The sequence below is a fragment of the Pleurodeles waltl genome, chromosome 4_2, assembly GCF_031143425.1.
Source record: "Pleurodeles waltl isolate 20211129_DDA chromosome 4_2, aPleWal1.hap1.20221129, whole genome shotgun sequence".
In the NCBI taxonomy this organism is placed as follows: domain Eukaryota; kingdom Metazoa; phylum Chordata; class Amphibia; order Caudata; family Salamandridae; genus Pleurodeles; species Pleurodeles waltl.
The window spans coordinates 466,516,794-466,540,461 of NC_090443.1; the positions used below are offsets into that span (position 1 = coordinate 466,516,794).

General features: G+C 49.8%; 1 protein-coding gene across 1 annotated transcript in view; it reads left to right on the forward strand.

The window, feature by feature from the left end:
• The window catches only part of SHFL (shiftless antiviral inhibitor of ribosomal frameshifting), a 121,571-nt gene that overhangs the window by 85,471 nt on the left and 12,432 nt on the right, over positions 1-23,668 (forward strand). The window contains exon 8 of the mRNA XM_069231789.1: positions 16,608-16,756. Coding sequence (XP_069087890.1) covers positions 16,608-16,756 — 149 coding nt within the window. The remainder of the gene's footprint in view (positions 1-16,607; positions 16,757-23,668) is intronic.

The window sequence follows — 23,668 nt, forward strand, 5'->3', positions numbered from 1 at the left end:
AGTGCAAGGTGTCTCTCCTGCTTTTTCCAAGTCTAATGGAACGACATCGTCAGGGGCCACCTCTGCAAGTAGGGTAAACCTATTTCTCACTTGTAAGTCCTCAAAAATATCTTCTGTTCCTCCTAAATCAGGACTCTGTTTATCCTTTTATATTGCTGAGCCCTTGCATCCTTGCAACTGCTGTCCACTACTCCCCCTGAGTTCTCAGGGATGTATGGGCACCCAGGTCTATTTTTGCTTCAAAAAAGGCTTGCATTGAGGGGGTTATTTTAGGTCTAGTGGTCGCTAAGCTTATTAGGCCTCTCACTGATGATATATCTGGCCCACAAGGGTTTCAAATTGCCTCACCTAGAAAGTCTAGATACTTTCTTTGTATTTTTTGTAGCTGTCTGTGGGCCTTTCTTATTTGCAGCCAATACAATCAGTGTAGGTTTAAGCATAGAATTCCCCACATAGATGTCATCAGGCCTCAAGAGTACTTAGTTCTCATGCAAGCCCCTCTCCCTTATTTTGGTTTTGAACCTGACTTATTTGGGATTTGGAGCTTAAAGTGATCGTCTTATCCTCTTTTACAGGAGGGAGTCTCTTCTGGCGGCTATCACTAGCCAGTCCTGGCACGTTCCATCCCCTAGCTTTTCACAAGCTGCACGGGGCTCTCTAAAATTATCCAGTGTTTCTCCAGAGTGGCCCTGAGGCTCAGCAGTATCCCTAGCAGTGTTTCCAGCTTCTCCACTTCTTCTGGCAGTGCGGTCATGTGATCCTCAGATGACTCGCTAATGTGCTGATGCTGGAGATTGCTAAGCCTCACCTCGCTGAGGCACTGTATGCCTGCCTGTGTCCGGAGCTCCCCAGCTTCTAGGGACCACCGCAGTATGGATCGCTACGACAAGGGATGGATCATCCGGACAGTAAGGAAGCAAGGGAGTAAGATTCCTTAATTATCAGATCGGAGAGGGGTGAGTGTTACACGTCTCATGCTTGCGACCTCCAAAAGAGAGCTCCCTCCCGACTGGCCGTCTACCTGGCCACCATGTTTCCCCTCGATTTGTAACAGATGAACTTTTGACATTGTTGGGTTTCACCATCAATCAGCTGAAGTCCCACCTGAGCCTTACGCAGAGACTTACGTTCATTTGGGCGGTTGTTTAAGGCTTTTTCTTCACATTAGCGAGTCAGGGAGATTTAGGGAATGATCCCAATGTTTTGGCATCACTCATGGATTTTGGTCAGGATACCTTTGAGGGTTCTTGGCCTCTTTGCCTTGTGCATTCTCCTCATCCACAACGTCATGTGCCACATGCAGTACCTGTAGTGGTACCTCATATCCCAGTGGGCTCATCATCAGTGATGCCTCTCTAGGCCCATTCAAATCTCAAGGGAAATGGCTCAGGATCTGCAGTGGTCGTTGTCAGATGCCAGTCTGTCCCATGGCAGGCCACTCTCCTTTCTCTCCCCTGGCTCACAGTTGTGACAGACTTGACACTGCTGGGGTGGGGGAACGTAACCTAGGGGAGGTGGCGATCAATGGCCTTTGGTTCCCAGTGGAGAGCCAGCTGCATATCAATGTGCTGGGGCTTTGGGTAATCCGCTTGGGCCTCAAAACCTTCCTACTGTCCATCAAAGTGCAGAGTCTGACAAATAACTGTCCCGGTTTGTACTACTGCAACTAACAGGGTGGAGTGGGATCGTGGGGCCTTTGCCCGGATGCTCTGTGTAGAGATAGGTGGCCGGAACAACAGAACATTGCCTGGTCAGCAGCCACCTGACAGAGTTCATGAATGAGTCACTGAATGCTAGAATGGGAAAACTGAATACTGGCTACTCCATTCCTAAACTGATGTATCTTTGAACACTCGAGGGAGACCTGTTCAGCACCATAATGAACGTGCGAGATCAGCAATTTTGCACACTTGTGTTTCCTCCAGGGAACTTGGTACAATATGTATTCCACCTGATGTGCAGTGAGAAACTTCTGTACACCTTCCCTCAGATGCCTGCTTCGTGTTCGGAAGAAAGGGCGTAACGCATCTTAAATGATCCTACTGTCTCATCATCAAGGTATGGTCCTGTATGCGACTTAGACCTCTCTGCTTGGAGATTAAATGTCATCAGTTAAATGCATTTGAATTACAGACCCTGGTGATGGATGCTGTCTTTGCTGCCAGAACCCATTCCACGAAGTCCAACTGTGCTGAACACTGTGACAATTTTATTGTCTGGTATGGTGCCCGAAACGCTAGCCCAACAAGCCAAATTCTTTGATGTTCATTTGTTTGTTCTGTCCTTAGCCCAGAAAGGCTTTGCAGTGGGCAGAGTGAAAGGTTGCCTATAATAGACTTTCTCTGTTTCAGTCCAGCTGTCCTTGTTTAAGTCACAATTGTGACGCATTTTGTTTGTTTTCTTCCAAACAATTTGTGATGCCTCAATGGGACTTTAACCTGGTCTTAATATTCCTAATGTTCACACTCTTCAAGCCCATGCACAGCTGCTACTTAAGGCTCTCAACAATGAAAATAGTCTTCCTTATTCACTGTCACTGCCTCACACTACCCTCTGTCCAGACAAGTTAGTGTTGAGCACCTCAGTGGGTTTCCTCCCTGAGGTTGTGAACCCTGTTCACGCTGGTCAATTAGTATCCTTGTCTGCATTGTTCTTCCACCTCCTCCCTTGAAATAAGAAGAGGCTCTGTTGCCTTGATCCAAAGAGGGAATTGAGCTTTTACTTCCACTGGCTAGATATTCAAGTATGTGATCAGCTCTTCGTCAGCTTCTCAGTTTGCAAAGAAGTGTGAAGCTTTGCAAAAGAGGACTCTTTCAAGCTTGATAGTCCTCTACATTAAGATCTGCTATACAATGGCCACTAGGCTGCCCCTCGAAGTCATAAGAGCCCATTCCACCACAACCAGGGCTGCTTCAACTGCACTGACATGAATGGAGCCTGTTCTTGATAACTTTCAGGTAGCAGCTTTGGGCGTAAGTAAATACATTCACAAATCATTACATCCTTGGCAGCCAGGTGTGACCTGAAGATCACTTTGCTCACTCAATCCTGCAGGACCTTTTGGGTTTAAGACACTTCTCAGAAGGTACTCCTTTGTTATCTATTCTAAAGTTGAGGAATCTTTGGTTGGAATTATTCTTTAGAAGAACAAGTTACTAACCTTCCGATGATACTCTATCAAACAGCAGATTCCTCACTGCCCTCCAAACGCCCTGTTTTGTGAAGAGACCCCTTCAACATCTAAAAAGGTCCTCAATTAAAAAAGGCCCACTGTCACAAACACTCGTACTACATTCTGAATCTAATGGTGCAGAAACGGAAAGAGACAAGAAATGGACGGCATCATAAAGGGCCGGTGCTTATGTGCATCTCCTCTCTGTCACCCCTGTGGCAAGGCAGAGCTGCATGACTCCACCTGTTGGTGTCTAGGTGGACATTTCCAGTTCACACCACAACATATTCTAAAGGTGAAGAATCTGCTGTTAGTAGTGACCAGAAGGAGTGTTACCAAAGGTAAGTAAGGCAAATGTTACTTCCAACCTAGGACGTTTCATTAATTGACTGGTCATGGATGTTTCTTTAATCCTTTCTCCTCTTTCTTTACTGCTTTATCTGAAGCGTCGGCTCCAGGTTGATTTTAGTTGCATGTTTGGCCTCACCAAATATGGCTTCTCTTCTTGCGGAGCAGCTTTCTGATGCTTCTTCAAGTTCTCGATCTTCTAGTTGAAAACAAACTTGAACTTGCAAGTTCTCTTCCCATAAATTTGGCTTATGCACATTTGAAAGTATCTGAAAAAAGCATTAATGTTAAATGTGCTGCTTACCATCATTTAATTAGGCTCAGCTTTTATCATTGAGACTTGGTGATAGGGAATTGAAACTCGGTGTTCTTTAAACACTCTGGAGATTAAGGTTTATCGCTGTAAGAAATGTCTCTTACGTAATGTGACTGCCTGAATAGAACTTCTCGAATCTGCACCTTGAAGGATGAAATGTTATGGAAGATATTGGTAGTCTTCTCCAGTGTTTTCCTCCTTCTAGAAATGCTAGTGGAACATAATGTCATCTTGGTCTCACCTATGGACAGACCTTGTGAAACTGATCCCCCCTACAACATAGACTTACTAGCTAGGAAGAGCACTTTCTTAGTGGTGATAATTATTACCTGAAGGATTAGTAAACTCTTTTCAGAAGAGCCTTTTGTTGTCTACCACCTGCACAAGTTTGTTCTTGTGACATTTTTCATATTCTGGAGAGGCTAACTGAGATACATTTAACTCAAAAGAATATTTATCCTATATTTCAACTTAGACACCAGCTGAAAAAATAGCACACAGACTATATATGTCATTAGAGCTCTGAAAGTTTACCTAGAAAGAGTGAAGAAAGCCTTTTGATTTTTTTGACTCTCACTGTGTGACCTATTGTGGGCTTTCAATAAGCAACAAAGCAGACAACGCCAATATTGGCAGTGGATGCTCTTCTGCATTTCAAAGTCCTGTGACCTTAGAAGCCATGAGCCTTCTGAGAGACTTTGGTGGTCATTACAACCCTGGCGGATGGTGTTAAAGCGGTGGTAAGACCGCCTACAGGCTGGCGGAAATTTTTGGGAATTACGACCGTGGCGGAAACCGCCAACAAAGACAGCCACTTTAACACTCCAACTGCCACGGCGGTACAAACAAACAGCTCAGCGGTCACCGCCAACAGACAGGCGGAGGACAATGTACCGCCCACACTATTATGACAGGCCAATCCGCCACCTTTTCCGGGGCGGATTCACTGCAGATAAAAACACGGCGGAAACAGGCATTTCGAAGGAAAAGCGCTCACCTCTACACACTCCACGAGGAACGACGACACCATGGAGCCGGAACTCCATATTCTTCCTGCGCTAGTCTTCCTGCTCCTGTACCAGGAGCACCAACACCAGCGGCGAAGACCACGGTGAGTACTGCACCTACGACATAGGGGAGGGGGGAGGGGGGAGGCAAAAAACAGGGACACACACATGCAACACCCCAACCCTCACCCCCACCCTCACCCACTACAACACACACACCAATGCATATCCAAACATTACAGTAACATCCCCCAACCCCCCTGGAAGAATGCAAAGACAAAAGGAAATGAGTGTAACCATTGTAATATATCAAAAGTCAGTAAGCAAATATATATATATATGTATATATATATATACACACACACTATTAACAAAATATACACCATGATTAGTAGTCCACGTATTGCACCATTCATAGTCCGTGGACCACTGGGCCCAAAATGCATGGGCGAGGCCCACACAAGATACCCGAACATGACGGAGAGAACACTGCAGGGGCATCAGATCGAAATACAACAGGCACCTCAGGGGGAAGGGAAGGGGGGGGCACCTCAGCCGGATGAGTGCACGACGCCACATCCACGAGGGGGCTCCATGCCATTGATGTATCCTGGGGAGTGCAAAGCCACAGTCTCTCAAGTCTCTCCAGTGGGTGGTTTGCCCACTGTACCATCCTGGGGAATGCAAAGCCACAGTCTCTCAAGTCTCTCCAGTGGGTTGTTTGCCCACTGTACCATCCTGGGGAGTGCAAAGCCACAGTCTCTCAAGTCTCTCCAGTGGGTTGTTTGCCCACTGTATCATCCTGGGGAGTGCAAAACCACAGTCTCAAGTATTTCCAGTGGGTGATTTTCCCACTGCTCTATCCTGGGGAGTGCAAAGCCACAGTCTCTCAAGTTTCTCCAGTGGGTGGTTTGCCCACTGTACCATCCTGGGGAGTGCAAAGCCACAGTCTCTCAAGTCTCTCCAGTGGGTGGTTTGCCCACTGTATCATCCTGGGGAGTGCAAAGCCACAGTCTCTCAAGTCTCTCCAGTGGGTGGTTTCCCCACTGCTCTATCCTGGGGAGTGCAAAGCCACATTCTCTCAAGTCTCTCCAGTGGGTGGTTTGCCCACTGTACCATCCTGGGGAGTGCAAAGCCACAGTCTCTCAAGTCTCTCCAGTGGGTGGTTTGCCCACTGCTCTATCCTGGGGAGTGCAAAGCCACAGTCTCTCAAGCCTCTCCAGTGGGTGGTTTGCCCACTGCTCTATCCTGGGGAGTGCAAAGCCACAGTCTCCCAAGTCTCCAGTGGGTGGTTTGCCCACTGTACCATCCTGGGGAGTGCAAAGCCACAGTCTCTCAAGTCTATACAGTGGGTGGTTTGCCCACTGTACCATCCTGGGGAGTGCAACGCCACAGTCTCTCAAGTCTCTCCAGTGGGTGGTTTGCCCACTGTACCATCCTGGGGAGTGCAAAGCCACAGTCTCTCAAGTCTCTCCAGTGGGTGGTTTGCCCACTGTACCATCCTGGGGAGTGCAAAGCCACAGTCTCTCCAGTGGGTGGTTTGCCCGCTGCTCTATCCTGGGGAGTGCAAAGTTACAGTCTCTCAAGTCTCTCCAGTGGGTGGTTTGCCCACTGTACCATCCTGGGGAGTGCAAAGCCACAGTCTCTCAAGTCTCTCCAGTGGGTGGTTTGCCCACTGCTCTATCCTGGGGAGTGCAAAGCCACAGTCTCTCCAGTGGGTGGTTTGCCCACTGTACCATCCTGGGGAGTGCAAAGCCACAGTCTCTCAAGTCTATACAGTGGGTGGTTTGCCCACTGTACCATCCTGGGGAGTGCAAAGCCACAGTCTCTCAAGTCTCTCCAGTGGGTGGTTTGCCCACTGTACCATCCTGGGGAGTGCAAAGCCACAGTCTCTCAAGTCTCTCCAGTGGGTGGTTTGCCCACTGCTCTGTCCTGGGGAGTGCAAAGTTACAGTCTCTCAAGTCTCTCCAGTGGGTGGTTTGCCCACTGTACCATCCTGGGGAGTGCAAAGCCACATTCTCTCAAGTCTATACAGTGGGTGGTTTGCCCACTGTACCATCCTGGGGAGTGCAAAGCCACAGTCTCTCAAGTCTCTCCAGTGGGTGGTTTGCCCACTGCTCTATCCTGGGGAGTGCAAAGCCACAGTCTCTCAAGTCTCTCCAGTGGGTGGTTTGCCCACTGTACCATCCTGGGGAGTGCAAAGCCACATTCTCTCAAGTCTATACAGTGGGTGGTTTGCCCACTGTACCATCCTGGGGAGTGCAAAGCCACAGTCTCTCAAGTCTCTCCAGTGGATGGTTTGCCCACTGCTCTATCCTGGGGAGTGCAAAGCCACAGTCTCTCAAGTCTCTCCAGTGGGTGGTTTGCCCACTGCTCTATCCTGGGGTGTGCAAAGCCACAGTCTCTCAAGTCTCTCCAGTGGGTGGTTTGCCCACTGTACCATCCTGGGAAGTGCAAAGCCACAGTCTCTCAAGTCTCTCCAGTGGGTGGTTTGCCCACTGTACCATCCTGGGGAGTGCAAAGCCACAGTCTCTCAAGTCTCTCGAGTGGGTGGTTTGCCCACTGCTCTATCCTGGGGAGTGCAAAGCCACAGTCTCTCAAGTCTCTCCAGTGGGTGGTTTGCCCACTGTACCATCCTGGGGAGTGCAAAGCCACAGTCTCTCAAGTCTATACAGTGGGTGGTTTGCCCACTGTACCATCCTGGGGATTGCAAAGCCACAGTCTCTCAAGTCTCTCCAGTGGGTGGTTTGTCCACTGTACCATCCTGGGGAGTGCAAAGCCACAGTCTCTCAATTCTCTCCAGTGGGTGGTTTGCCCACTGCTGTATCCTGGGGAGTGCAAAGCCACAGTCTCCCAAGTGGATAACAGTCTCCACTGGTTCTGGAGGGGGACTGGTGCCCAGAGTGCTTCATCCTGTGCAGGACAGACGGAGTGCATGCATGTTTCCACTGCTTCTGGAGGGGGACTGGTGCCCAGAGTGCTTCATCCTGTGCAGGACAGACGGAGTGGATGCATGTGTCCACTGGTTCTGGAGGGGGACTGGTGCCCAGAGTGCTTCATCCTGTGCAGGACAGAGGTAGTGGATGCATGTCTGCACTGGTTCTGGAGGGGGACTGGTGCCCAGAGTGCTTCATCCTGTGCAGGATAGACGGAGTGGATGCATGTCGCCACTGGTTCTGGAGGGGGACTGGTGCCCAGAGTGCTTCATCCTGTGCAGGACAGACAGAGTGGATGCATGTCTCCACTGGTTCTGGAGGGGGACTGGTGCCCAGAGTGCTTCATCCTGTGCAGGACAGAGGTAGTGGATGCATGTCTCCACTGGTTCTGGAGGGGGACTGGTGCCCAGAGTGCTTCATCCTGTGCAGGACAGAGGTAGTGGATGCATGTCTCCACTGGTTCTGGAGGGGGACTGGTGCCCAGAGTGCTTCATCCTGTGCAGGACAGACGGAGTGGGTACATGTCTCCACTGGTTCTGGAGGGGGACTGGGGCCCAGAGTGCATCACTCACCCCGTGACGGTCCCAGTTGCGTCACTGCTCCTGCCGCTCATGGGCTAGCGGTGCTTGAGTTGGCGGTACTTGCCCTGTTCGGCGGTGCTTGACTTGGCGGTGCTTGCCCTGTTCAGCGGTGCTTGACTTGGCAGTCCTTGCCCTGTTCAGCGGTGCTTGACTTGGCGGTCCTTGCCCTGTTCGGCGGTGCTTGCCCTGTTCAGCGGTGCTTAACTTGGCGGTCCTTGCCCTGTTCAGCGGTGCTTGCCCTGTTCAGCGGTGCTTGACTTGGTGGTCCTTGCCCTGTTCAGCAGTGCTTGACTTGACGGTCCTTGCCCTGTTCAGCGGTGCTTGCCCTGTTCAGCGGTTCTTGACTTGACGGTCCTTGCCCTGTTCAGCGGTGCTTGCCCTGTTCAGCGGTGCTTGACTTGGCGGTCCTTGCCCTGTACTGCGGTGCTTGACTTGGCGGTTCTTGCCCTGTTCAGCGGTGCTTGCCCTGTTCAGCGGTGCTTGACTTGGCAGTCCTTCATTGCCCAGCTGGGCTGGGGCTGGCGGTCCTTCATTGGTCAGGTGGGCTGTGGCTGGAGGGGCCCTCCTGGGCAGCTGGGCTGTGGCTGGCGGGGTCCTCCTGGGCAGCTGGGCTGTGGCTGGCGGGGCCCTCCTGGGCAGCTGGGCTGTGGCTGGCGGGGCCCTCCAGGGTAGCTGGGCTGTGGCTGGCGGGGTCCTCCTGGACAGCGACGATGGGACTGGCGGTGGCGTCCTGGGCAGCGATGATGGGGGCTGGAGGTGGCCTCCTGGCCAGCGGGGATGATGGCTGTCTTCTCCGCCGTGCTGCTCCTCTCAGACTTTGCGGCTTTCTTCTGCCCCTTCCCCACCTTGGGAGGAGTCACAGCTGAGTCCACACTCCCCCTGGGACCCCTATGAGCGGCTTGGGTGGCTGGAGTCTTCCCCCTCTCCCGCCGGGCACTGGCCAACTTCTGGTGCTTCACAGGGGGGGACTGGCTGTGCTCTGGCTCCGTTATACACTGGCTGGCTTGGTGGCCGGTGAACTCCACATACCTGTGACAACAGGCATCACTGGTCCCGGAGATTTTGTGGCTGAGGTGCTAGTACGGGACCTATGAGTTGGAAGGGGGGTGGGAGGCTGAAATAGATTAAGGGTGGACAGGAAAAGTTGTTTGGGGACATTGGGACGGGTAGCTGGAGGGGGTTTGGGAGTGGAGGAAGAGGTGGTGGTTGTAGGAGGTGTAACTTTTGTGGCTTTGGGTGCATGCGCTGGAGGCTGTTGTGAGGTGGATGTATGTTGGGTGGGTGTGTGCCTGCGTTTGTGTATCTTGGGAGGGGGCGCCACAGACACACTGGGAGAGGACACATGGGACGTGTGAATGGTAGTGGGGGTGGTGACTGCACGTGGTGGGTGTGCTGTTGCGGGACGTAGTGGCTGTAGTGGTAGTGCATGCAGGTGTGAGTGTAGACGAGACTGGGAGGGAGGAGGGAGACGAGGAGGAGGGGGACACAGTGGAGGCAGTGGATGTTGGTCTGTCTGTATGTGTGTGTTGCTTGTGTCAGTGCCTGTGGGATGTGTGGTGCTTATGTTTGCCTGAGCCACTCTTGTGTGTTGATGTGTGTGCATGCTGGTCTGATGGTGTGCTTGGGATAGGCAGAGGTACAGGGGATTGGGTCTGGGTGGAGGAAGTTGGAGGGGGAGGCTAGACACAGGGACAATGGCTGCCATCAGTGCTGAGGCCAGAGTTTGAAAGGTTCGATGAAGGGCCGCCTGACCAGAATGAATGCCCTCCAGGAATGCATTGGTTTGTTGCAACTCCCTTTCTACACCCTGGATGGCATTCAAAATGGTAGACTGCCCAACAGTGAGGGACCTGAGGAGGTCAATGGCCTCCTCACTGAGAGGCAGCAGAGGTGACAGGGGCAGGGGCTGAGGTGCCTGGGGTGAAGGTGATGCCCACCCTCCTGGGTGAGCGGGCACGGGGAACACGCTGAGGGGCTGCTGGGAGGGCGGTGCTGGTAGGGGGGGTGGCAGCTGTACCTGTAGTAGTGGGGGGCACAGATGTTGCCACCACCACAAGGGAGCTCCCATCGGAGGACGAGTCCGTGTCGCTGGTTTCAGCTCCTGTCACCGCCGTGGTGCTCCCCTCGCCCTCCGTCCCACTGGTGTATTCAGAGTCCGTAGTGTGGCCCCCCATGGCCATGTGGGACGCAGCTCCCTCGTGCTCCGGTGCCACTCCTCCTCCGCCTGATCATGCTAATGCACACAATAACAGGGAGACCGCAAAAAAGGGGGGGGGGACAGAAGAAAGACAGGTTGAGTGCATGGCTTACCGCTACTGTTGGCGGACAAGACAGACACAGTAGCCCCCTGCACTACATCGCGCTGTTGGGCTCTACAGTGCAATTCCTGGGAAATGGCCTACAAGGCTATGGACGACATTTGCACACATAGATGACACAGGTGCATGAATACCTATACTTGGCACTCTACAGAGGTGGGGTGGGGGGCCACAGGGCCATGCCTTATGAAGGGGCCTAGCCTACGGAACTCGCCCTGGCCTAGGGAAACCCAGAGCCCTCCTCCCCCACCCAGACCCCTCCACTGCACTCAAAGTCAGCTGAATGAGAGTGTACTCACCCCTTTGTCTCTGCTGTGATGCCCTCAAGTGCCCATCCAACTCAGGGTAGGCCACCGCCAGGATCCAGAACATCAGGGGGGGTCATGGTTCGACGGGCACCCCTCCCACGTTGGGAGGCCATCCCCAGCAGAGCCTCTGCCGTCTTCTTGCTCCAGCGGCGAATGTCCTCCCATCTCCTCCGGCAGTGGGTGCTCCGTCTGTGGTGGACCCCCAGGGTCCGGATGTCCTTGGCGATGACACGCCAAATATCCTTCTTCTGGTGGGCGCAGACCTACATGAAATGTACAGGGAAAGAAGAGAAGTCATAACCAACTGCGCCGTCAAAGTGAGTGGCCCCCATCCCTACCCTTGCCATGTGTCACATGCACACGCCGTCTTTCATGCACTCAGAACTCTGCCCCCTTCCTTCTTACAACCAGCCCTCTCCACACAGGCATAGCCCATACAACATGCCCCCTGTGTACTTACCTGTTGGTCTGGAGGACCATAGAGTAGCGTGTACTGGGGGAGGACAACGTCAACGAGCTTCTCCAACTCCTCCGATGTGAAGGCAGGGGCCCTTTCCCCAGACGCACGAGACATTGTCTCTTCCAGACCGAGGTCACAGCAGCACTTGCAGTGTAGCTCCTCTCCTGTCGAAGATCAGGTATCGAGTGATTCAACAGATAGAAAATGGTGGTCACGTCCGTGGCGGTGCGTACCATCACCGCTGGCGTACATCGTCATTGGCTCCTGGGACCCATTGGGTCCAATGTTAACCAATGCAGCATTGCGCAGCGGTCTTCGACCGCCTACCGCAACGGTGTACCACGCCAGGGCAGTTACCTCACATCCCATTGTCCTACTTTAGAGGTCAGACAGCCGCCATTTCAGGGGCCCACATGGCCTAATAACCAACTGCGTCACACATACCTAGGCCTACTCTCAACACACATACAGGCCAGATTTTGTGTATGAATCGTGTTCTGTGTAGACTGTGAGTACATACCTCTGACTTGTTTGACTCTCTGGTCGCTGTTGTCCTTCATAGGCACCGTCCGCTGGGACATGTGAGAACATGGCAGAATCCTCCGGTGTACCGACTGCTGGTGGACCTGTCGACAATGGAGGAAAGAAATCTGATAAGCACCTTCAGGTTTGACCGTGCCACAATCCAGGAACTGTGTACCCAGTTGGAGCCAGACCTGATGTCAGCAATCCGCCATCCCATAGGAATCCCCCCTCAAGTGCAGGTGCTATCAGTGCTCCCTTTCCTTGCAAGTGGGTCTTTTCAAACAACTGTGGCCATGGCATCAGAGATGTCCCAGCCTATGTTTTCCAACGTATTGTCCAGAGTGTTGTCTGCCCTGCTGAAACACATGCAGAGCTACATCGTTTTCCCTCAGGTGGAGGATTTGCCTGTAGTGAAAGGTGACATCTATGCCCTTGGACATATCCCCAACATCATAGGTGCCATTGATGGGACCCATGTGTCTTTGGTCCCCCCCCCCCCCACAGGAGTGAACAGGTGTACAGGAACCGGAAGAGTTATCATTCGATGAATGTACAGATGGTATGTTTGGCCGACCAGTACATCTCCCATGTGAATGCCATGTTCCCTGGCTCAGTGCATGACACCTACATCATGCGAAATAGCAGCATCCCTTATGTGATGGGTCAACTCCAGAGGCACCGTGTGTGGCTATTAGGTGACTCTGGTTACCCCAACCTGTCATGGCTACTGACCCCAGTGAGGAATCCCAGGACCAGGCAGAAGAACGCTATAATGAGGCCCATGGGCGTACTAGGAGGGTGATCGAGCTGACCTTCGGCCTCCTAAAGGCCAGGTTCCGGTGCCTCCATATGACAGGTGGATCCCTATTCTACTCACCAAAGAAGGTGTGCCAGATCATCGTGGCCTGCTGTATGCTTCATGACTTGGCTTTGCGACGACAGGTGCCTTTTCTGCAGGAAGATGGTCCAGATGGCGGTGTTGTGGCAGCTGTGGAGCCTGTGGACAGTGATGAGGCGGAAGCAGAGGAAGAAGACATTGACAACAGGGACTCAGTCATCCAGCAATATTTCCAGTGAAACACAGGTGAGAATACATTAATGCCTACTACAAGTACTTTTACACTTCTACCTCTATCCTGTCTGTCGATTTTACCCAGTGTATGGTCACTGAGTTGTCACTTTCCCTTACGGTTTCACAGGTGTGGGTCCCAACGTGTGTCATCTGCTTAGATTCCTCATGGACTAGAGCTGTGTGACATAGGTATGTTGACATTACTATTTCCTGAAAATGTTGTCACTGTAATTGCAAACACACTTTCAAAATCACAGACAGACTCCAGATCTTTTGGTGCTTTAGGTGTGTTTATTTACATCCAAAATATTGGAGGGGGAAGTTAAATGGTGAGGGGTGATGGTGGAGGAGTTTCCATGGCAGAGTCCAGTCTATTAGTCTCATAGGTGCCTTGCCCATATGGGCATAGGAAGTGGAGCTGGGGCAGTTTCAATATGGACAGGGTGACAAAGTGGGACAGTGGGTTGACAATCAGGGTGGTCTCATTTCTTGGCAGCGGTCTTGGCATTGTGCTCTGTCTTGTTCCTGGATCTCAGGGACCATTTGCGGGGTGGTTCTCCGTCTGCAGGGGGTGGGTTGCTGGTGTGGTGGTCCTGTGGCGGTGCCTCCTGTCCACTAGCGCCAGCGGAGGTGGTGGGCAGATCATCATCCATGCTAGTGTCAGGGGCCCCTTGTAGTGCCACAGTTTCCCTCCTGGTGTTGAGTATTTCTTTCAGCACCCCTACGATGATGCCCAGGGCGGAGCTGGTGATTCTGAGTTCCGCCCTGAACCCCAAATACTGTTCCTCCTGCATGCGCTGGGTCTCCTGAAACTTGGCCAGGACCGTTGCCATCGTCTCCTGGGAGTGGTGGTATGCTTCCATGATGGAGGAGAGGGCCTCGTGGAGAGTGGGTTCCCATGGCCTGTCCGCCCCCTGTCGCACAGCAGCCCTCCCAGTTCCCCTGTGTTCCTGGGTCTCCGTCCCCTGGACCGTGTGCCCACTACCACTGCCCCCAGGTCCCTGTTGTTGTTGGGGTGGTGGGTTATCCTGGGTTCCCTGTAGTGGTGGACACACACCTGATTGACGTGTCCTGGGGACGGAGGTATGGGCCCGCTGGGTGGGTGCTGTGCTGGTGTTACCAGAGGGGGGAAGGTCTGTGGTGGCCTGTGCCTGTGTGAGGGGAACCGACTGTCCCGAGGCCCACGATGGTCCGGGCTGGTCATCTAGATCCAGTTGGACAGAGCTGCTGTCATCACTGTGGGCCTCTTCTGTGGGTGGGGTGGAAATGTCTGGACCCTCCTGTCTGGTGACGTTGGGTAGTGGTCCTGCAGGGGTGGAAAAGCATGATTATTGCATCTGTGTGTGTCATGGTGTGCAATGGGTGGGTGAGCGTGTACCCCAGTGCTGGCATTCCTGTGTGGGGGCTTGTGTGATAATGGTTTAGGGGGGTGTATGGGTATGTGCAGTGGCATCCTTTAGTGATGGGTGTCCATGCGTCGTTGTTCCATGCAGGGCTTGGTGTTGGGATGTGTGGTTTGTGATATTGGTACATTTGTGAGGAGTTGGAGTGATATGGGTGGGGGCGAGGGTGGGGGTATGTGATAGCATGCAGGTAGGGTGGGGGATATGGTAGTTAAAGGTTTGACTTACTGGAGTCCATTCCTGCACCGACTCCTGCGAGGCCCTCAGGATGTAGAATCGCCAAGACCTGCTCCTCCCATGTTGTTAGTTGTGGGTGAGGAGGTGGGGGTCTGCCGCCAGTCCGCGGAACCACGGAATGCACCTTCCCCCGTAGGTCGTTCCACCTCTTCCTGATGTCGTCCCGATTTCTTGGGTGTTGTTCCACTGCGTTGACCCTGTTGACTATTCTTCACCATAGCTTCATCTTCCTTGCAATTGAGGTGTGCTACACCTGTGCTCCAAATAGCTGTGGCTCTACCCGGACGATTTCCTCCACCATGACCCTGAGCTCCTCCTCCGAAAACCTGGGGTGTCTTTGCCGTGCCATGGGGTGGTGTAGGTGATGTGTGGGGTGGTGTGTGTGGTGATAAGTGTGGTGATATGTAGTGGTGTGTGGTGTTTTGTGCGTGGAAGTTGTCTGGGTGATGGTGTTGTGTGCCTGTGGCTGCTAGTTTGTGGATGGTGGTGTTTCTCTCTGGCATTCTCTCTGTAATAGTGGTCGTAAGGGTTTGTGGGTGTGTGTTTTATATTGTATTGGGTGTGTGGGAGTGGTGTGTGTATGTGTATCAGGTGTGTGTATTTTGAATTGTCCAATGTGGCGGTGTTTTGTAGAAGTGTGTGTATTTTGAGCGCAGCGGTGTGTACCGCCAATGGAATACCGCGGTTGAAAGACCGCCGCGTGGATTTGTGTGTCGTGATAGTGTGGGCGTATTTCTGTTGGCGTGACGGTGGAGGTTTTTTTTTCGCCAGTTTATCACTGACCTTTGGTGTGGCGGACTTGTGTGGGTGTCTGAATTTTGTCGGATTCCGTGCTGTGGGTCATAATAGCTGTGGCGGAATTCTGCGGCCGCGGTGGTGTGTTGCCGGTCTTCTGCACAGTGATAAGCGGCTTTTACCGCCAATTTTGTAATGACCCCCATAATGTTAATTCCACCAGGTTGTTCATTTCACCAGATCAAAGGCAGCATCAGCAGAATTATGACAATACTTAGCAGAATTTGTAGGGCAGAAACATGGGCCAATCCCGTGTGTTTCCTGAGCCGTAAGCTCATTTTGAAAAGATGCTGATTTTGACCATGAATTTGTGTACAGCTTGAAGCGTGGTCAGTTACATACTCTGCTCTCCCCTCTTAGCATTAGAAACATAAAGTTGAATTTCTTACCACCTGGAAAGGAGGTTGGGAAAAGCAGCTATAAGGAAAGATTCCTTCTAAATGATTAAGAAACGCTTGTCCTTGACCTCTCTCCTTAATGACTTCGAGCACCTGCCCACTTCATCAGCAAATGCAGGGCTTTGGTGTGGTGGACGGTGACACGTTGGTGTGGGATGCAGCTCACATGCACAGAGGACCCAGAGAGGAGGGGTACTACATTTTTTTTTTTTTTTATCTTTACTGCTTCAACCTGGCAATGTTCAACCAATTGAAAAAACGGGATTGCTAGTATGTAACAAGTGGGATTATGACAGATAATAAGCAGACACAGAGACTGCAACAGGTGCTTTGTCACTGGTGGCACACATTGTATTCAGCGAGTACTAATGGCTCCCTTTTCATTATAGGGTCTATGTGTTGGCATCTGTGAGGTACTTGGAGAGCACCACAGATTGAAAGATAATTCCTGATATAGGAAAACGTTACTGAAGTCCTTTGTTTACTTCTGCTTTAATGCTGCTGTCTGTATAAGCAATTCATGAATGAAAACTAATCATTGTTGCTATATTTTTATAGAGGTAGTTCATGGAGATAATGCTAAATCAGGCCTTTGTTGACTTCTCATGTAGTGTCAGAGCACCTGTTCTTAGCTGTTCTTAGTTGTACCAGTTGCTGAACATGTGCAGTCTGCCTCAAAGTTTTGGGTTGTTTGCTTATTTACTTCACTTTAAGTTTTCTTGTTTTTTCAGGGGGTTCACACAGATGGGTGTGCCTTGTCCCTGCTACATTTGTAATAGACCTGTTCTTCCCAGTCATATACTTCCACCTCGAAGGACACCTGGACCACGGGGCAGGAACCCACATAGTTGTTATGCAGAGGATTGCTACAATCGAAGAGGTAAGACAGACCAGCTCACAGAATGCAAACCCCCTTATCTGGTTCTCTTCAGGATAGCTTATTGTTTTAACTGCAAATATTTTGCATTTTTGTAAGTTTAGAGGATTACACTTCATGTCTGCTCCATAACATCCATTCATATTCTGTAACCCACAGAAGCCAGATTTTCATCTGACTGTGAAAACTTGACACTTTATGCAACCTGGTTGTAGTTTGGCTACCCATGCCAACAAAAAGCTCATAATCATGATGAATTGAAAAACCTAACATACCTGACTTAGGATACAGAACCTTTCACTACCACCTAAAGCATGTATTGCCTCAGCCCTAATGTAGTCAGCCTTTTCAGCTCTAAAATAGGCGATGTGTCCAGCACCTTCTACTGTAACCCAGTCCACACGTTTTTGATTATGATTTGAAAGAGTGCATTGCGCTGAAGCAGAGACCTCTTCGCTGGCACCGTCCCCCAGTTAATAAGGAGAGTGTGACATATAATTGACAATGCTATGTTGATTGGCTACTTTCATCTTGTATTGCAGATACTGAGGAATATTGGTGGCAGTACTTCTCACCCCTTGTCATATGGAGCTGACAGTTTGAGGTCTTGACAGCAGCATGCATTGTTTACTATCACATGCTACTCTGTGACAGAAATATTTTCTGGTGGATACTTCTAACCACAGATTCCTCACCTTGCAAATATTTCCCGGTACCAGAGTGGATCTGTAAAACTCAAAAGCAGTGCTTCTGCATGCTGATATGTGGTACCATAGAACTCCGTGTGAATGCTGTTCCGCACAGGGAGTGACAAACGGAACTGTATAGCGGTGGCACCCATGTGCTTTAACATCAACTCCTTCCTTTTCCCGCCTTCAGACATAGATCCGGATCTCTGCTTCTTCTTTCTTCACCATGTGAAGACATTTTCGGAGTCCAATGGAAACGTCACCCCTTAAAACTACAGGATTTAGTACGTGTAAGGACTGTCACAAGCAGATATCTGACAGATCCGCACAATGTGTGCCTCTGGTGCTTGGTTTCCACATACAGCGTCAAGGCGTTCAATGATTGCAGCCAGATTAATCCAGAAGTCATCCGAAAACATGAAGAGAAGCTGTATGTGATGAAGCACTGGAAGGCTTCATACTGGTTCTGCTCCAGGTTGAAGTCAAAGGCACAGATCGACTTATGTTCTCAAAGGCCGGTATTTTCAAGGTTGAAGAGTTCTGGTTAGTCAAAGAGAAAAACGTAAGATGCATAGCAGGTTGATGCCTTTCTAGAGGCCATGCTGCATATCTTTGGCATGCTTCCAGCTCCCTCTGGCTTACTTTGGGCTACTAAGGACCTTGATATTCACCTCCCCACTAGGAAGGTAAAAATTAATGAGCTGACAGAGGTCCTGCAGCCAGGCCAGACACTGACCGAACCTCTTTTGCCCTTTAATGAAGCCCTCACTGACACACTAATGGGCACTTGATCTAAAACGTGCTCCCAAAGTCAACCGACAAGTCCACCAGTAAGGTGAACCCTAATGCCTTCCTAACCACCCCCCGACAGTGACTCAAAACATATGGATACATTTGGTAAGATTATGTTTGCTTCATCCAGTCTTGCTTTGAGATCAGTTAATGTAAGATGTTTGCTCGGTATTGTGCTTTGACGTCTCATGTGGATGAGGTCCATGGGCTTCTCTTGGGACATCCAGGAGTCCTTAATGGACATGACGTTTCTTGCCTTCCTCCTGTTTGGTGAAAAGGTGGACTCTGCCCTAAAGTATTTTAAGAAAAGCCAGGCCACAGTGCGTTCTTTGGTTCTTTCAGCTTCAGTCTGGCAATCCACAAAACAATTTCATCCATTTAGGGGATATTCCAAGGGCTTGGCATATAGACAGCGTTAGGCCCCACTCTCCCCACAAGAGGTCCTTTCAATGTTGGGGCCGTGGGTGTAGCATGACGAACTGACCATCAGGGGCACCGTACTTCCTAATCCACTCCCCCCCTCTCCTGCCCCAGCAACAAACGCAAAACCTATTTAGTGCACCCTTTGTGGTACACAGCCATCTGGTATGAGGAAAGATCAATCACTTCTGCAGGAATGGCTTTATATTACATTCAAGAATTAGTTCCTGCAGATTGTCTTATGGGCTATGCCTGGCCTTTCCTTTTTAACCACTGCACATGCTACCATCGGTGGATTCGCCTCTATTGCATAGGAGCGTGGCCCCCCTGCCAAAAGCCTCAAAAGTTGAAAAATTAAACAATAATAAAACAGGTTTATTACTGTTTTATTTTTCAAGTACAAAGGGCCGGGCCGAGTCTTGGTGGTTGTGCCATTGCACTGATAGGGACGGAGGGGGAGTGGTATACGCTGCTATCAGTGTGCATGTGGGTTTGGCCGGCCATCTCAGGATGGCCAAACCAACATGCGCACTGAGTTGTCTCCAACCCAAGCTGCATTGCTGGGTTGGAAACAGCAAGCACAGGCTCCCAGTCTCTCTCGGAGCACAAAGCCAGGGCACTCAGGCCAATCCCAATGCTGCTGCTGCTCATGTTGCCAGCAGCATGAGAGCTGCGTCTGGATTGGCCGCAGGGGAGTTTGGTAGCCTGTGCTGAAGTGGAGAGGAGCAGAAGAGCGTCGATTCAGCAGGTTAGTACTTTATGTTTTTTTTTTCTTTCCCGTTTGTTTTGTTTTTTGTGTTCGTGTCGTCCAACCCCCACTCCCTCCCTCTTCTCTCCCACTCTGACACCAGCCGCTACTGCATGCTACATGCATTGGAACATGTGTTGAATGACCATCTGTCCATTTTATGCCAATAAGTGCAGGATCTGTAGGCCAAATGAGCCACAGGCATTGTATCAGTCTCGGAAGTGGGGTTGGATGTTATTCCCTCTATTTTTTGTGTGCAAAGAAGGACATAGGTCTCTGCTCTATTCTGGATCTGTGCACTCTTAACGCCTCCCTGTGCAGTGAAAAACTGAAAATGCTCAGCCTTGCTCAACCCCCTGGTAATGCTAGTTCTGCAGGTCGCTTATTTTCATATTCCCATCTTGCAGACCCACAGACACTACTTCCGGTTCTTGATGAGCCATGAGCACTTTCACTTTGCTGTGCTACTTTTCATCCTCACAGGTGCCCTTAAGGTGTTCACAAAGGTGGTGGTGATTACTGCCCATCCTTGAAGGTCAGTGGTACCAGTCTTTCCCCAAACTCCATGACTGGCTTTTGAATACGGGCTTGCAACAGGCTGTCCTGGACCATCTCCAGATGACGAACCTCTTGACTTAATTGGGCTTCTCAATCAACCTGTCAAAGTAATTTCTGACTCCTTCGCAGAAACTCCCCTTCATTGGAACCATCCTGGAAACATTCCTTTTTCAAGCCTTTCTTCTGGACTAATAAGTCCAGGACATTCAAGATATGATGTTTCATTCTCTGTCCTGGGTCTCAGTGAGAATGGCTGTAATGCTTCTTGACCTACTAATCTTTAGAAGTTAGAAAGGTTACCTTGGAGAAGTGGAGATCAGAGAATCCTATCTCTGGTGGAAATCCATCTCCACATCAGTGTGCTGGAGTTGCAGGTGAATTGCTTGGCTTTGAACGCCTTCCTGCCTTTATGAAGGCATGGCTGGTACAGGTTCTCACAGACCCCAGAACCACTACATAGTAATGCAACAAGCGGGGGGGAGGGAGGTTCTGGCCCTGTACGAAGAGGGCTCGTGCCTCTGGAGATCTGAATTGTCCTTTGTGGTACACCACCTGGCAGGGTTTTTTAAACACCAGGGCAGGCTAATTAAGCCAGTGGCTCCTAGCTGATTGCGAATGGCAGTTACACTGAAAGATGCAAGGGCATCTTCCAGTAATGCTTTTCCCCACGCTCAAGTACTCTCAGTATTAGTTATTTTCCAAGCTGGAGTTTCCAAGAAGGCTGTCTCTCAGAAACTCGTTCTGTCTGGAGTAGAGCACTGGACTCCTCTATGACCTTCTGCTGCTAGCCCACCTGCCTCGAGTTCTGAAAAAAATAAGGAACGACTGAACCCTAGTTACCTGGAGTGGGCCAAGAGAGTGTGATACCTAGAAACCTCTGAGATTGAGCATCTGTCCTCCAATCAGGCTACCACTTCTGGAGGACCTTTTGTCGTAGTAGCTGGGCAGAGTCTTGCACCTGAGCCTGTGCAACCTGCACCACAATGTGTGGAGATTGAGTGGTGAAGGTTGATCTCCTTTTATCTTCCTCCTGAGGTAGTTGATGGCATTCTGATAGCCAGATTGCCTTCCACGAAATATGTGCATGTGAGGAGCTGGGACAAGTTTGTGGCTTGGTGCAGTACCCGCTAGTTGGACTTGTTGAGGCAAAAGCGTTGGATATGTTGTTGTTTTCTTTGTTTTTAGCCAGCAGGGTCTTCCTCTGGGTCTGGTTAAGGATTAACTGCTTTTACCCTTGTCAGACCAACCATACTTATTCAAATCACTGCTTCTGATACGTTTCCTAAAAGGTTTACACCGTTTGTTTCAACCTAAGTCGTTTTAGATGCCACAGTGGGACTCAAACTAGTTCTCAATTTTCTGATGTGTATCCTTTTTCAATCAGTGCTCAGTTGTCCATTACACATCCTAACCTTAAAAATGTTTTTCTGGTTGTGATAAAATCTGCAATCTGGATGAGTGAACTTGAGGCCCCTGGGTCCAGCCATCTCATACTGTCTTTTTCCATTCAAACTGGCCTTAAGGACTTTAGTTCCTTTCCTGCCAAATTGGTGACGCCCTTTCATGCTGGACAAGCTATTACCCTCCAGACCTTCTTTTCTCAGCCACATCGTTCCATAGTTTGGACCACAAGATAGCAATCATATTTTACATTGATCGCACCAAAGAACATCGAGTGGATGATGAGCTGCCTGATGGTTTCTCTGGGGGTGAAGAAGGGTGATGCAGTGCAGAAATAGACCATCTCCCAGTGTAAAGTCTGCTGCATTAAAATCTGCTATGCAGTGGCTAAGTAGCAGCCTCCAGAATATCAAAGGACTTACTCCACCAGAGCCAAGATGGCTACCATGGCATTAGCATATTGAGTGTCTGTTCTGGTTTTCTGTCAGGCCGCCACAAGTGCATCAGCACCCACGTTCACAAAGCACTAATGATTCAACAGTTGGGTCTTTTGAGATGTTCTTTTGGCCTGCTCATCTAGCAGGACCTAATAGTCTCATCCATCTCACAGAACCACCACCCTAGGAGTTACTGCTTTGGTATCTATTCACAAGTTGATGAATCTGCGTTTTGAAGTATCAATAAGAACAAGAAGTTACTTACCCTTGATGATGCTCTTTATGCTGGATACTGTAACCTCTGATTGTCACCGCCCATCTGTCTTCTCACTCTGTGGTATTGTCTCAATTTAGGAATCTGCACACCGGTTCTTTCAATGCCCAGATGGGCTTTGCATCTGAAGGTGTGGACAAGCTAATAAAATAAACTGACGTCAGCTGACTAGAGGTGACACTTGTATGCGACTCCATTTGTCACTTCCGGAGCAGAGCGGCATTGAAGCAGAGTTGCATAACACCACCTACTAGCGTGTAGGAGTACTGCTCTGAGTTTTCCAGATTCATTCAGATGTCTGGAGATAGTTACAAAGTGAGGAATCTCTGGCTAAAGAGAGTACACGTAGAATGAACGTTACTGAAAATAAGTAACTTCATTGTGGCACAGGTATCATGAGGCATCAAAACTGTGGTCCAATTGGTTTGTAGAGTAGACAGGGTCAGAAGCAACTTCTCACTCCTTTGCACTTTGCTTTACTCTAGGATGCAGGGAACATGCAAAAAAAGATTGTCAGACCACCCCCACTAGCAGGGTATTTGTCTGTGATTGATAATTGCTTTACTCCCGGAGGCAGGCTTTTCAGCTTCAAATTGGAGTTCTAGACTTCAGACATGAGCTACTTCTGATTTGTGGTAACACTTTTCATTAGTTGAGCCCAGTGGCTTTAACAAACAATGGTCCCCAGTGACTGGTAAAAGGATCGCCAGTGTTTGATATATATTAATTTATCCATCCAATTGTACTACCTTCTGGCTTCCTTTAGAGGAATTATTGAGCAGTCTTAAAAACTAGTCCCCTGTTTTCAGGCTCTCAATTTCATGCCTCCTGTTTATGCTCAAACTGCCACAAAGTCCACACTCTGAAGTCTCTCACTTGCACTTCCTTCAGTCTGTAAATTAGCTGATGCACAATTATTTCATCAGGTTCCCCACATCCTGCATGCCAACACAGGGAAAAGTAGAGAGATCAAGCTGGAGTCTGAAGTTTGAAATAGAGTTTGAATTGGTTTCTACAAACCTCTGTAGGTGGTTTCTATGTAGAAGAGAGTAGAGGAACTTGGTCAGCTGTGGTTTTGGAAAAAAACTTTGCACATACATAATTTGGTTTATATTGCCTATATTTTCATGGCAAGCACAATCAGTTAAATAGGTTCTGAATAAATTCAAATAGAGCAAATACAGGATTAGAAATATATGAGAGTAGTAAATAGAGTAAAATGAAGACTGCAATTTATGTGTGGATAGTATTAGTAACTTAAAATTAAGAAGGAGTGAAATGTGATAAGCACCGGTATGAAATAATGGCAACCGATAGAACTAGTGACGTACTTTACCATATATAAGCAGATGACAATGCTGATTGAAACTAAAATATATATATGTGCAATATACCATCAAGAATCCATCATCATGATGAGTGGATAGAGGGTAATGCCAGAGGCTTAGGACTAGTGCCTGTGTTTAAAGCACCTAGTCAGCCTTCTTGTCTTCTCTGGCTAATACAGCAGACTCAGGCCCTTATTACGAGTCTGGCGCCAAAGCAGCTGTCCAGCCTCCACAATATGACTGTGGTGGAGCCGCCACGGTCTGACAG